The sequence below is a fragment of the Strigops habroptila genome, chromosome Z (genome assembly GCF_004027225.2).
Source record: "Strigops habroptila isolate Jane chromosome Z, bStrHab1.2.pri, whole genome shotgun sequence".
In the NCBI taxonomy this organism is placed as follows: Eukaryota; Metazoa; Chordata; class Aves; order Psittaciformes; family Psittacidae; genus Strigops; species Strigops habroptila.
In genome coordinates, this window is record NC_044302.2 from 29,156,574 (window position 1) to 29,172,504 (window position 15,931).

General features: G+C 38.6%; 1 protein-coding gene across 2 annotated transcripts in view; it reads right to left on the reverse strand.

Annotated features, from left to right (window-relative positions):
• The window catches only part of VCAN (versican), a 108,617-nt gene that overhangs the window by 58,540 nt on the left and 34,146 nt on the right, over positions 1-15,931 (reverse strand). For both annotated transcript variants that reach the window (XM_030512325.1, XM_030512326.1), the window contains exon 6: positions 10,568-10,861. In XM_030512325.1, the coding sequence (XP_030368185.1) occupies positions 10,568-10,861 (294 nt within the window). The remainder of the gene's footprint in view (positions 1-10,567; positions 10,862-15,931) is intronic.

Genomic DNA, 15,931 nt, shown 5'->3' on the forward strand with positions numbered 1-15,931 from the left:
TATCAGGGAAAAAAGTCAGTTCTGACATTGGGTTTTGCCTGGCATATAGGAAGAACATCTTCTAGATGATGTTGCAGCCTCTGTCTGAATCATGACTCACAGGAGCTAACAATATGAGCAAAGAAGAATAAGAAAAGAAGTGAAAAATTTAGAATGACTCAAATTAGTCATATATTTGTGCAATGACTGTTTATACACAAGCATACACAATATGCATGCACAAATCGGGTTTTTTCACACACCCATGTCTAATTAGGTACCCTTTTGATATTTGTAGATATGAATTCCACATGTGTCAGTTAGAGTCACACAAATATTTGTTTAGTTTCACACACCAATCTTTGAAAATGTTACCTTTGCAAGAGAACTGTTTGATCTACCCTGAAGTAGGCAGGCTTGCTAGATGATGGCTACTTAGGATTTCTAGAAGAACAGGTAGATTGGCAGAGTCGGAAAAAGAGGAAAAGGGCTGATATTTCAGCTTTCTTGAATGAGAAGTGAAAGTGAAAAGCAAATTTTGAGGATAAGAAAATATGACATCGCTATGTCTAGAAGTGGTGGTATTCTTTACCAGCAGAAAAAGGAATGGGCTATTTTCCCTACTGTACATTAAATCTTTCTGTGGTTTTACAGTATAGCTACTTATATACTCTTTTTTGGTAGGCCAAAACATTCAGTTGAGCGAGGAGTATAGTTCTTGCAATACTACTAAGCAAAACACAACCTTAACAAAAGTGATTTTCGTGTTTTGGGGTCCTACAACCTGGAGTTTATTGCTCTTTTCAATGCCCAAGTGATTCAGGTGTGAGTTACTATTCATGCAATCAAGAATCAACAAATCCTTATAATCATCCTCCCTCTTTGCTTACAGGAAGATGGTTTGAAAAAAAATCAGAGATTTACTTCACAACTAGGGAGTGAAGAGTGCATACAAGTGAGTTAGCACTGTCCTGAGTGGTAGTTGGTAGTTGTTAAATTTGCACCAAAGAATCCACCAATTATGCCTTAGCAGCTCTTTTTTTAAAGGCAAAATAGAAAGGAGACAGCATAGTGTGACGTTCTCACTTCTAACTGTAGGGTGAGTTTCCTTAATGCAGATTGAATTTGTTTCGCAGTGAACATCAGGTACTTGTTCAGACCCCAGTTACCATATTTTAAGTAACTATCAAGATCACTGGCTGAAAGAATACAAACAAGTAATATCCTCTGACAAAGCTAGACAAAAATGAAGGCATGAGTATGGATTTTAAAATCAGAGGTGGGGGTGGGGGGAAAGGGGGGAATTAACTTTGTTTCATCACTGCTGGGAAATGTGTGCGCTTACTCATAACCATTTATGTAGCCTTCCAGTTTCCAAGAAATGTTTGAAAATCAAAAAGTTTACATATTTATGCCTGAGATGTGCTTATATATTGTTTATCTGCTAATTACTTAATAAGATAGGTACTCATTTATGAAATAAACCTGAAAAAAGTCAAGCGTATTTTATTCATTTATATTAATAAGTGAATCAATAAATATTAAATTCATATGCTAGTGTGAGAGAAGCACATATTTTTTCAGAATTTATCAATAAACAAATTTTCTCCTGTGGAAACTGACATAGGGTTACTAGTGCAAAGAGCAGTTCTGGTTAAAATCAAAATACACTGCCATTAAACCTGATTTGTCATAAATATGATGTATAAGATTTTTCATACAGATCATTCAGGTTTGCAAACTTATTTGAGTGGATCAAAAAGAAGTTGCTTCTTCAAGGAGAAATCTATCAATGTTTGGGTTTTTTTTTCCCATGGAAAAGAAAAAACGCAAAACTAAACCATAAGAAAATTGCTCTTTTAATAGACTGAACATCAGTTTTAACTGTCATCCACTCCACCCAGATGTTTTGTATTACTGTACTCCTTGCATCATCCGTGCAATATGCTATGTCCTTTGTCCTTTCTCTGCATGCAAGACATGAGGCAGATTTTCCTAATAAAATTCATGAACATATTAGCAGCAAGAAAGCAAATTATCTCACCAACAGCTGCTCATATCAAAGACTATATTGTCATCTTTTAATCAATTCCTTTTGTATTGAACAACCTGCATGAAGTTTATTTTGGATGGAGTATATGACTTTTCACTGTATTTTTTCACTCTCTGTTGCTTTATTTTATGCTTTCACTATGCAGCATTTTCTTTCCCTTCTCTCCCACTATTGTTTAAATAAGGATTCAAAATAACGGACCAATATTAAAACTTAATAGATTTTCAAGGAAAAAACCATGACACTTTAGACATAGTTCAACTTTGTGATTTACAAATAAGGATTTTAATACGTTCTGTTCTGTTTAATAATAATTTCAGAATACCTGGGTGTACTTTCTGGAGGAGAAAATGCTTGTCTTAAAGATTATATATGTATCATATATATCACAATTTTTATATATGCATTTTCAGTATAACCAGTTCCACAATACTTTTAACCATGTGTCTAACTTGAATTACTAGAGCAGTTTCTCTGCACTCAGAAATATTGATTGTATGTTTACATTTAGGTATATATTTAAGAACATGGAAGAACATAGACTCTACAGATAGAAAAATAAATTGGGTTTGAGTCATTGCCAACAGCCAAAACAACAAAAAATTATTTAAGTCGGAACAAAACCCGGAAATAATATATTCTTTCTGTGAATAACAGCCAAATTAAATTATTCCAAAATACCAGTAATGTGGAGACAGTCAAAATTAATGGTTTGACATCTTCCAGCACATTTAGATCATGAGGTTGCTTTGCTTAATTTTTACATATTTTTGTGTGTTAATTTCTTTGCTGCTTTGCTGAGTTTGTTCTGTGTGTCTGTCCCTTCCCTGCTACTAACTCTAGCAGAGGGGACAGTCCTGAATGTTCCCCTGGCTCCAAAAGTTATGCTAGCTGGAATTTAAATTGTTGTCAGAACCTTCCAAACTGGACAAGTCTAAGAATAAAAAAAACAGATTAAAAAAACCCCAAGCTGGTACTCTGGCCTACAGGCTAAGCCAGAAACCTGTCATTATGACACTGACTCAGTACCCACTGTCACTCATTTCAGGAAGCAAAAAGATGGTCAGGGGATGAGGAGTGCCACTCTTTATTTGTGAGATGTGTGGCAGCATAAGGAGGATTCAAACTCTGACACTGCAGCTGTAAGAGTTTTTCTATAACTCCAGGTGTATACTCACACTTACCTACAATGCATTTTGACATCAAAAAGCAAGACAAATGTAACGATAGAAATAATTAAAAAATCTAAATGCAGTATCCATTCCCACTTACAAAACACATGCAATATTAGAAAAAATGAATGGGATTCTTAAAAAAAAAAAAAAAAGAAAAAGAAAAAAGAAATTTAAAAGCTATTAGTCAATCTTATTTGTAAGGAGAACTTAAATCATGACAAAAGGTCATGCATCCTTTTCACACCCTTGCCCAAGGTCCTTTTCTTCCAGCTAACAAAACAGCAGAGACAGCAGCTCTTTATGCTCTGTGAACACACTCCTAAGTAAAACCACTTGCTATTTCATAACTTTTGAAGGGGCAAAGATATGCTCTCTCCTGGTTTCCCCCCATGCAAATGTAGTTCTGTGAACAAATTGTAACCTGTCAATCTATCCACAAAATAACAATAGCCAAAGCATTTCTCTTTCCACATTGTTTATAATAGATCTGCCAAAGAGGACAACAAATCAATGAGCCTCATTAGTCAGCTCATCCTAATGAAATCAGTATCCAGGACCAAACAAAAGGAATAATCTTTGCTTCTTGACTGCAAAAATCAACTGAAGAACAAAGAGAGCCAAGATTGTAACTTGGATCAGAAATTGATGACACAATTCTTGCTGCTTTGCTCTTCACACTTAGTGTGAAAGGAGACAAATTACCCCTGTTATGTCCCATGAGTGGTACCCAGTTCCCACAGCAGTGATCAAAGGCAATAAAGAGCAAAACCAATTTATCTTTCCTGTACTTGAACACCTAACGGGATGGATCTTCTTCACCTTGTTGCTCTTAATCCTGTCCTTGTTGCCTGACCCATTCAGTGATCTGAGGGAATGAAAGGAAAATGCCTTCAACGATGTCTTCTTTTCTTTCCTTTTTCCCTCTGTCCATCCACACTGTTTGCACTTAGGGATTATTGTTAAGGAATGTGGTTTGAATAACCCAGACAAAAGCAAGTTCACTTTCTCTGGCAAAAAAGGCATCTCCTCCCGAAGCCCCGCTTCCTGAGGATCCAAACAGTTGCTCCACATACATCAGTTAGATTGATAAATCAGGTTCTCTCTGTTCATCATTTACACAGCATTACAAGGCCAAGCTGCACCCAGCCACCACGTCTTCGTCCTTCTGAGCATGAGACACTAGAGATGTCTATGGCATAGGACTGTCTGAAGCGGATTGAGATCTTCCTGACATTTTGGGCATGGTCTGACTGACTTTTCTCAAAATTCCTTCACCATGTGGCTGAAGCAGAGTGGGATAAGAAGCATGCAGCAAGCTGTTAGCATGCACAGCCTCTGTGATGTTTGCCTGTCGCTATAAAGCCAGCAGAGAGCTTCAGGGATTTATTCCTCCTACACCTGGTCCAGGATATTACTAGAGATCTCTGCAGCTATGCAGGTCCTGGTAAACTGCATTATCTCAGAGAAGCAGAGAGATCTACCTTCTTAGGAAAACAATAAAAGGCTAGAGAATTGTTATCTGGTGGTAGCAGCCTCAGTAAGGCAGCTTAAGCCCTTTGGATAGCTTTGACTTCACAGGGTGGGAAGGAAGCATGAACAGAGCCAACTGTATGAACAGATACCAACAGTGTATACACTGCAGCCAGTGCCATGACCTTGAGATGCTTGCCTGCTCAAAGGCATTTTATTCATTCTGATACTGGACTGTGAAATGGTGGAGAACACTGGCTTTATTACGTTCAGCACTATATTTTGTTTCATCTAAGTCAACTTTTTTTGTTGTTCTTTTTCTTCAGATTGACAATTTCTTTCCCTGGGTGTCACCACACCCCATGTTTTCAGTATTCTGTGGTCATTCCTGAACTGTTCAAAAATCTACAGATCTCTCGTAATACAGTCCCTGACATCAAGCTGGAAATAATTCTCTCATCCAGGAAATAGCTGGGATACGCAGCTACCAACAGTTGCTGTGGAGAAGGACAGAACTGCCTAGTTATTCAAAGTTTTCCAAATTAAGTCACATGCAGCAAAAGGGAAGACAGCATTTCTTCTGCCAGCTTTCAGGCTATGCCTAAAGATCTTATGCTTTCTGCTGCAGCTGGACAAGTGGAGCACAGTTGATGTTTTCTGAGCCTACAATCATGGTTGCTCATGCTATAGGACCTCCCAGAGAAGAGGTTTTCTTTCCCTCTTTCTCTGCTCTAACGTCCTACATAGAAGAACACTGCATGCAAGTGGCCTTGGAACAATAAACAGAGGATTTGGTTGGAGAGTTCTTGGGGTGGGCAGAGGAGAGGTTTTCAGAGAGACAATCATTCTCCGCTTTCACATTACAAAAGCCTGTCCTGCTACATGCTATGAAGGTTGCTACTTCTATATTTCTTCTATAAAGTGCACTATGATTTTCAGCTTTAGATGGATGCAGCATCAAATAAGCCCTTAGTCACAAGCAGTAGTTGACTTGGATACAGTTCTGATGAGGCTATATTGAAACAATTAAAACAATGTAGACTCCATTCCTGATGAACACATATGGCAATGTTGTCTCAGAACTGAAATTTTCCAATCTCCAGCTAAAATGAAGTCATAATGCCAAACCAAACTGGCATAACCAGAGAGAAACAACAAAGGTGCACAAAACAAAGTCAAAACAAAAGAGCAAAGCTGAAATAAAATGGTCAAATCCAGAGCAAAATGGCCAACATGTGTTTTGAGTCAAGCAAAAAATGTTTTGCTGAAGGATTTGCCAAAATCAGTACAGTTCTATGAAAAAAAAAAAATCAGCTTTAATATATCAGCATTTCTCAGCAAAAAGCAGATTTATGTTTCAAACACTCAACTACCTCTGTGTATGAAGTTCATCAAGATCAGTTTTGCTGCAGGAATGTAAGACAAAATCTGCATACATTTTGATTAGTGCACTTCTGGAGCACAATTTATTCTACAGATGCTGTAGTATAAAATGCCCCATTCAAAGTCAGCTGAAGTCTGTGGCAAGTTTCCCGCAAACTGCAGTGGATTAGAGCTGATGAGACTGGAGGGATGCGGGATGGAATTAAATACCCTTTAGCTTTATGCAAGAACTATTAAATAGGGACCTATTAAAAATGAAATCTTTTTTTGCTGATGCAATGTTTTATTCTCTTACAAATAAAAATAACCCTTCAGCAACAGTCGTTCTCTTTTTTTATTTGTAAATATGTTAATATTCTAGGAGTTCTATATATTAACACTTGAAAAACTTTTTCTCTGATGATGGCCTCCAAGAATCCTCAAGTACTTAATCATGTGTCTAACACGAAATTTTTTCAAGCCTTATCAGATACATGATAAGGGATCTCTCAGAAAAAAAAAAAAAAAAAAAAAGAAAAAGAAACTAAAAAGCCTCGAAAATGTCTTGGAGGGATGAGATGAAACGTGGATAATGTTTCAGAAACCCAGAGCTATGTGGTTTCTGTAGAGTGAAAAACACTTGCGATCAAAGTGATGAAGGCTTTTTGGTTTTTTTAACAAGATTTTCAGATTTTAAATCATGTACTATTAGTCTGGGCCACTTTTATTTTCATAAAGTCAAGGCACTGGGTATAATGTCACTTTTTAGCCAAAAATGCTGAAGTTTTTAACTTTTCAGTTTTAACTGCTGAAGTTAAAATCCTGAACTCAACTGTACCGTTAAATGTTGTCCAGGTTGGCTGTTTTATTGAAACTAGTGCATATCATTTTTAAGTTACTTCTTCGGTTACTGTTTTTCATGTATTTTAATAAATGTGATTTGTTCTTAAAAGCAAGCAAAATGTTCAAAATATTCATTGTCTCATAACTGCAATTTAAAATTAATATTTTGAGGTTTTCTACCAAAGACACTCTTAATCACAGAAGACTCTAAGCAGTGTTGAAGGAAGAGATACGCCCTTTCTTAAATGTACAATTTGTTTTTGTAATGACTAAAACAGATGCCTGCTCTGCCACAAATCTATTGCTTCAGAGGATGAGTAAATTCAAGCGCTGGACTCATCCTTCCTGTGGCTGGGAGCCATTTGTTTTGATGGTTTTACCTGAGGAGTATACCATTACTCAGCGCAAGTAGAAGTGGCAGATGTAGGTCCTTCATCACTGCCATTTGACTTCAGACTAAATACGCAGCATGTGGCCATTACCCTTGGAGCTGAGTCAATGGGAACTTCACTAGTTTTCACACAGGAGGCAGAAGAAATTTTACAGGGATACCATAAAAAAACTGAGATCGACAGATTAACATCTATTAAAAGGTTGGACTTAATGATCTGCAAGGTCTTTTCCAACACAGCTGATTCTGTGATCTGTGTTGCAAACCTGGAGCTACCTGGATAGCTGGCTTGATCCTACCTTGTTCACAGAGGCAGGAACAAGCCTGGTTTTTTTTTAAACTTTAGCTGGCTCAAGATCTCATACATGCATGTAACATCCCGTTTTAATTCTCTTCCAGCAACTGAAGTTTTTTTGCGGGTGTGACTGGGTATTCGGGTGAGGAGGGAAACACAACAATGTAATTAATCTGAAACACATAATGAGCAGAGTCAGAGCTGTAAGCACTGGATTGGAGTAAAGTGGAAAGAGTCAAGCTCTTGGAGAGGACAGTTTTGTTGTGTGGCATGGTAGGAATCACTGTGTACAAGCTTTTGTACCTAGCTAAAAGCAGTCAGAGCTTGAGGATGATGAACTTTATGTGGTGGACTACTGCACTGAAACTTTGAAATAGAGATAAAGGGAAGTTTGAAAGAAACTTCCAGACAAAAGTTGGCTTGAAACAAGGACCTAAACTCAAGATTCCTGCTATACTGTAGAAACATTTTTTTTTATCTTCTCTCCCTTTTTCTGCCCCAAAAAAGGGGCTGGCTCCAAGGCTGCAACAGCAGAAAGTGACTCACTGTACAGCCGCTGCTTCAGGCAGCTGCTCGAGATGTGGAAGAGCAAAATGTTAGGCAGCGAGTCTCATTATTCACCACTTACATAAATTGTCTAGCAAAAGCAATGAAGAATTACAGCTGGTTCCTGTGAGATCTCAAGCACCTTCTGAGAGCGAGAGAGAGCTTTCAGTAACTTCTGAAATATGTGTCAGACAGGCACCCTGAAGGAGGGTATCTGGTTCAGCATTGCACTCCTGCATTTCCCTACACAAAACCCGATGTCTCTGGCAAAACTTGAGTGACCTAGCTTGCAGAGTTTATTTAATTCTGATTTAATGTTCAATGCAATTACAATTGCTAGAGAGTAGCTCACTCCCTACCAAACTGTTGGTTCTGTTTAGTCTTTTCTTGTTTTTCTTGTAAAAGGGTTGATAGTCATAGACTGTCTACTTCCCGGACTCCAAAATGATGAAATATTTATTCTCTGTGTATCAAGGGCAAGATACAAAAGGCAACAATCCAATACTTATCAAGGATGGCTGTAGAACAAATAGTATGTCACTAAAATTTGTTAAATAAAACTTCCAGAAAGAACACTTTGAAAAGGGTGAAATTCACACAAACAAACCGAAAGTTGGAATTTGTCCTAACTACAGATGAGATTACAGGCAAAACGTACAGTCCCTATTTCAGTCTTTTTAGAAGGACTGATGAATTTTTTCCCTATTAAAATCAATTTTACCCATGATACTTAAAACCGTTCATAAACAATTTGAGAGAGGCACAGTATGAGTGATATGACAAAACTCTGCTCTGCAAATTAGAGCACACACTCCTGAACTTGCCTAATTCTTATTCCTGTTCCCTTGAAGTCCATTAGGACTACTTCCACATGCAAAGTTTTAGCGTCTTACTCACAAGCAATAAAGGAAAAAAACAATCTTATTTTAAGACATTGCAGAGTGTCTGAGAACAGCCAGAGGGTAACATTACACCAGATGTTGGGATTTGTTCTCAAAACAGTAAGGTTTGTTCATAAATGCGCCTTCAGTGTCTAAGTTGGAAAGATCTGCAGCTGCAGTTGGTTCATCATCCACAAAAATGGAGACAGTACAAGCTGCCCGTTTCAAGAACTTCTGAATTATGGTCATAGGACTGCACTCAAAAAGCTAGATATTCTTAGTTAAAAACCAGGTTCTGAACTTTTAACTCAACACTAGTAGCCTTTACATATTGATGTCAATTGTACTATTTGCAACCACAGGAATTTCCTTGAACAGAGACTCCTGCAGGAAAACTGTTGAGCAGCCCAGTCTCCCTGGGAGGCTGTAAGTATCAGGGAAGCAGGATTTTCAGCTGGGTAGAAGCACTCTGATATCTTAGATGTGATGCACCTTCCAACAGTATCAGTGCCCTCTTGCACGAAGAACACTCCTGTGTTGGAGAGGAACTTAAAGGATAGAAGTAAGGTGATGGATGCTCTCTTAACAGGCACAGTTATCTGTTAGCTATACAGAAATTGCATGTTGCTCGTCATAAGATATAAGGATGGGTTTCTGGAGGTGCAAGGAAAGAGTAAGTACTCATCACTAATGACAAAGTGAAATGTAGGAGGGATGTTCTGGAGTCAGCCAGGCAAATGAGACCAGGACCTCCATGGTGATGGCCTATGAAGTGATCAGTTCGAGGAAGACCTTTTGGGACAAAAGGAACTTATGCCAGTGTAGGCTGCACCATAATAACAGCAGAGCCAGGCTGCTGGCACTGAAGATGAAAGGGGTTGCAGAGGAATATTTAACCACAAAGCCAAAGGAAAGCTACAGGTGTGGAGGAGATGTGGCAATTTAGACCATTCACAGCACCAGCTAACTGGCACACGCAACACTTGGTAAGCGAGAAGAGAATTTACAACTGCTTTAGAACTCACAGCTGCTTTAAAATGCTAAAAATTATGATGAGACAAAATGCCTGGAATCCAGAGATAGCCCTCACATTACTGGTATCTCAGAGACCTAAAAATGGCCATGCTTTTGCGCAGTCTGTAGAACAGCCTCTCTTACTGCAATCACTGGAGGCAGAATATCAAGTTAGATGACAGTCATTCACCTGGTCAAGTAGGACATTTCATCTGTTCTTATGTTCATTGACATGATGCAAACATACCAGGGGCACCAAAATATGTAGCATCCACAGACTCAGGGTGACTGTGGGTACAGTGTGTCACTCTGTGTAAAAACATTACTCATTTTGAACTCTTACCTTAAAACTTTGCCTATCTTTAACTGCCAGTGTTGCTTTAAGACATTTTTTTGGTTTGACTTTACTCTTTTTTGTAAAGCCATAGTGATAAAACATTTTTTTAAAAAACTCATGCACTCTGCAAGAACTGGAACAAAATACGTATTAAAGAAAACACTTTTGAGGCTTAGAATGATGAGCATACTGAAAATTATAACTAAAAAAAAAAAGCTTACGTTCATAGCAGTAGGCATCAAACTTGCTATCTGGGTAAGGAAAGCCTGTTTGGTTCTCATAGCGATACAGGGTTCTCACCCCAAGTAAACCTCCACCACACTGGGGCCTTGCAACTGAGGCTGGGTAACGAACGCTGCCATCCGCCAGCCAGCCATAGTCACACTGGTCAAAGCCGTTCCTCCAGGCCACATACAGGTTCCCAACAGAAGCAAGAACGCCATCTCTTTTCCGACACAGCTCTTTAGCTTCCTCAAAGGTGAGCTTCTCAGGGGCTGAGACATGAACCACTTCAGCTAGAGGAGGAAAACAAAGATAACAAAGACTGAGTATCACATTTTACTATCAAGTTTCCTTCTTTGAGTCAATGTCCTGCAAGGTTTTTCCAAAATTTGATCGAATCTTTTTTCCTAAAAAAAAAAAGAAAAATCAGTTGAAAAATCAAATGTCCCAGATTTGAATATAAAAATCAATCTACCACAAAGCATGAGCATTTCTATGCAAACTTAATGCCATGAAGTGCACTGTGGTTGGAGATTGAGTCCTTCTCTCAGTCTCCAGGCAGAGATAACAGCAGCCTTCAAGCTCCTCTGTGACCTCTGTTGGAGTAGACAACAATTCAACTGCACTAATTAAATCCAGTCCAACAGAATTTACTTTCTCAGTAAAACAAATCTTTTACATCTGCAAGCCTCTTTCTTACCTTACCTCTTTACTCATCACAAGAACATCACTTGATACACACAGTAAAAGCAAGTTTTCCTTACCGGCTGCTTCACAGCAGCTTCAAATGTCACATTTCCATCAGTTCTCATCTTGCCCCACGGGAAAACAAAGGTGGGGGAGTGCTCCAGACATGTCACATCCCCTTTTTGTGTGGAAAAACCCTTTTGTGTGACAAAGCTGAATTAGCCTAGAATGTTGCAAGTATAGTTTAGTTTCCATGGAAAAACAATTTGTAAGTAATAGCCTTCCAGTGGGAAACTGAAACAAAACAAATAGCACATCTAATATTTTACTTCCAAGCTAAATCACCATTATACAGTCAGCTTGGTTGCCTCCTTCAGCCTAACTGTAACATAACTATATCATTCACTGTAACAAAATCAAGGCTCTAATGTTCAAGTCCGGGAAATGAAACTGTAAACTGATTTCTTTCTAGTTTTTGCTCAGATAGAACTGATGAAACCTAAAATCAACATGTTCAACTGTAGAAAACAGTGCAAATTCAAAATACATTACAAGAGAATAACTCTCTTCCCCAGCTACAATAGGTCAGAACACGACAGCCGCTGCTGCAGGAAAGCACTGCTTATAGACATGGGACATGCAGAGCAATTTTTTCATCAACTGATCTGAATCACTGCCTCCAAATGGAGCTTGTGCATAATTTCATTAAAGTTAGGGGTGTTAATTCCTCAGAGCTGTCACCGGTATTCTGTTAAAGAAACTTAGAGAACAGTTATGTCTTACTATAAGACTTCAAAACCCAGGGTTCAAACAGCACTTGTGTGAGAGAGGTCACTTTGCAGACAATTACTTATTCAAATTGCAAAGGAGCATTTCTACATGAAAATCTGCTGTAAGTTTGCCTTGGAATGTGCCCCATGTGCAATATAATACTGAACATTTAAGATAAGGGTGGCATATCTTTCTTTGTATTGAATCTACTCTACTGACCCAGTATCTATGTGGTTCATTCTTAGAGTCAGCTGCTGTGATACTCATACCATCTTTACCAAAGATGTTTTTTTTTTTACCAGAAAAACTAAATGATAAAAACCACGTGTTTAAGGAAAAGTGCATCTTAACCAGAACAGTCCAATGAGTGAAGTCCAAATTCACATTCTTTTCCACCTATTTGGTATATTAAAGTATTAAAGACTTCGTGATGATATATTCACAAAGTCAAAAAGGTGCCAGAGCAATCAGCAAATTGCCCTTACTGTCATTCCATCTTATATCAAGTAAATACTAATTTATTTCAGGAATGGTGGTGATAATATAAAGGGTAAAAAGATATTACCCTTTATAAATATATAGATTAAAAGATTCTCTATTAAAGAATGTTTTTCTATGCTTCCAGAATTTTTATTTTAAAAATATCCAGTAAAGTGCAAAAATCAGATTCCAAATAGCAGCCATTTACTCTAGGAGATATGACTCCACAATTCATCTGTCCAGTCTGAAAATACATTAAAATTCTGCACCATTGAGTGTACACTTGCTATGCATAATAACTGTTGGAATGAAATATGAAAAACAAAACTAAGCACTTCAGGGAAAATCATACAATGCAGTTCAGGTTCTGCAGAGCTCTCTCATGGACTCAACCTCAAAACAGACAGAGGCTTTCAAGATTCCAAGGAAAAAGAACTTTTACTGCAATCCTGACTTCCAGCATGTCAATCAGTGTAGCTGAAACATCCTGACTCCTTCAAAGTACCTAAGAGACCCTTGCACAGAAACTTCCTCAAAAAACCCCAAAAATAAACAGTGAAGCTAAGAGAATGTATTTAATCCATGCAGTCTCTAAAAGTACCTGCTACTTTTGGAAGTACAGTGGGTTCCATATTTAGCAGAAGAACTCATTCTATCACACTCTTACAGTGTCCGTATTATGATATCTGAAAGCACTTCAATTTCCCAGCCAAAACACTGGAAACAAGGAAATTAAGAGAGAAAGTGTGCCTGGATGAGAAACAAATGACATAGCCACCAACAGCGAAGCAGGGCAGATTCAGGTTTGTGTGTGTTAAAAGCCATGTGCAATATTTTTATAGATGGAGTACACTCCAAATAACTTAGTAATATTATGCAGTCCAACCCCAGGGCTTAGACCAGCAGATTAAGAGAAGCTAGTCCTACAGTACCAGGGGATGAAATGGAGACCATGACAATGTTTAGACTACAGACAATAACGTAATGTATATTATTGCTGGCTCCTGTTTAAACCCAGGCTTCGCGTTGAGCATCCAGCCTCAGTGGTCAGAGCACTTGAAGAATCACCAGGAAATTCCTGTTATATGTGTTTGTTTTGCTTGGTTAAAACAGACACCTGATGAAAGTCATGCCTTTTTCCTCTCCTTCAAATATATCATCATGCCAGATGAAAAAGCCAGGATTTTTAATGGAAGACAAAAGCTGATTCACTACAACCCGCAAGGAAAACGCTTAAGATGTACAGACTTATTAGCTGGTTTTACAGCAAACTTCATCCCTTTGAGGGTTAATTCACTTATTGTCTTTCATCAGGAAACGTCTCACTGAGCTGGTCATGTTCATAGATGTGAATTTCATGAATCACACATCTTAAAAGCAAGTACAGAAATAAGGGCAGGCTAGAACCATAGCCGGGGATCACTACACAACATGTATGGACTAGGGTAGAAGTGATGAATCTCCAAGTAAGTCCTCCAGCACAGAACCCATCAGTAATTTCTTTTCCCAAAAGTGAAACCACAATTAAAGTGTTGGTAGACTGCTGCTTCCTAGAGGAGATCTTTGGGCCTGACTATGTGGGACTCTCCTCCCAGAGCAGAGCATCATCTCCTCAATGTCACATCACATCACCCATCATGCTAAGCACAGCAAAATAATCTACAAGTCCATGAAAACAGTTTTACAGGTATCTGAAGGATTCTCTTACACTGCAGAGAAGAGGTAAACTATGGGTCTCTTACTGAATGCTTTTAACACATCTCTTAACATACCAGCTGTTGTAGATGGTGGCTGGTCAACCACCCATGAAATGTCCTTACCAGTCCCTGTAAGGGAATGACAAATACTAAGGAGATACATTTATCTGGTTGTAATATTTTTAGTCTTTTCACCCATTTTGCTCTCCTAGAGCCACAGGAACCTTCATTATTACTGTCGCATCCAGAATTTGGTGCTCACAAGCTTTACCTTGTGCTTGGGTCCTCAGATTCTACACTATCTTCAGTGGCAACTAAAGAAAGATATAAAAATATCCAAAGGGATATTAAATACACAAAAAGATAATTGTTCCCATAGGTGGAAATGCTTAACTGTAACATTTTTAAATAAAAACAAGACAAAAAGGTTCCAGTACCTTTCCATCTTAGCTTCTTGGTGGTGTTCTTGTTTGAGGAGAAGAAATATCATTCCCCACAAAGAATTTGGCAGCTCTCTTTTTTTGAGCGTAATGGGTCCGTGGTGAACTCCAGACCTGTTCATTAATTGTTCTGAGAGGTGGTGGAACCCACCAAGCTCATCAAGCAATGATGCACTTATGGAGATGCTGGAACTCCAGGGTTCCATGACTACAGCTGCAAGTCAAGTATGAAAGGTGGCTAGAAGTGAGAAAATATCTTTTTTGATGTTATGTGGAACATTCTAAGGACATTTCCGCACCTGCATCTGTAGCCTGGTGTTACTGCTCCTCATAAACATCTGGTCACGGCCACATGGTCGGCAGTTCAAAGTTCAAACAGTCATGGCACACTGCCATCATTACTTTCCTTGGAAACATCAAAACTGTCCAAACTTTAATTTTTAGGACACAATCAAGTGTGCAAAGAAGCAGGAATACTATCAACGCTTCCAAAACGAAAACATTTACTCTTGTACCCTGGGGACCACATGTCCCAAGGTTTTCCATTTTCTCCTTTTTTCTTTCTTTGGTCAAAAGGCCCATTCAAAGAGGGTGCAGCAACCACCAGCAGGACTACTAGACTGCTTGCACACCAAGGAGTGAAGAGATACTACTCCACAAGCATGTGCAGAGAGGATCTATCCCTCCACTGAGATGGAGACCACTACCCTTGTCTTGAATACTCTGGAAAAAACATACAGATGTATTTTGGCCAAGACAGACCTGAAAAGTTTCATCTGTCTTCAGCATAGTCAGAGGCCTTGATGGCTTCGTACACTTATCCTGCTTATTAATACAACTCCTGCTCCAGTCTTTGCCCTTTCCAAACTTCACAGACAAAATGTCTTGTCCCAGCTACAGTTCTCTTCCTGTATCCTGCTGCTATTAAGGGCTGGTTCTCTGACACATCAGACTAATAAAAGGTATCCTTAACAAAGTTACAAATTACTGTGAAACACTCTCCAGGACTGGAAAACCACAAAGACCTAAGCAGCTAGGTTCAACTTTAAAGCAGAAGGCTAGAGAAGCTGAAGAAGTCTTTTTTTACATGTTAGAACAAGTTAGTTGGTTCCTTTTAATACACATCAGTAATGATGTAATTAAACTCTCCTGAATGTCTTAGGTCTATTCTATGCAAAACCATAGGCTGAACAAGAATCTACTGCATTTGACAAGACTCTTCACACAGGCTTGCTCTCAAGCATGAAGAATTGCATGGCAACTGCTGTACACTTCGAGAGCTCTGCTG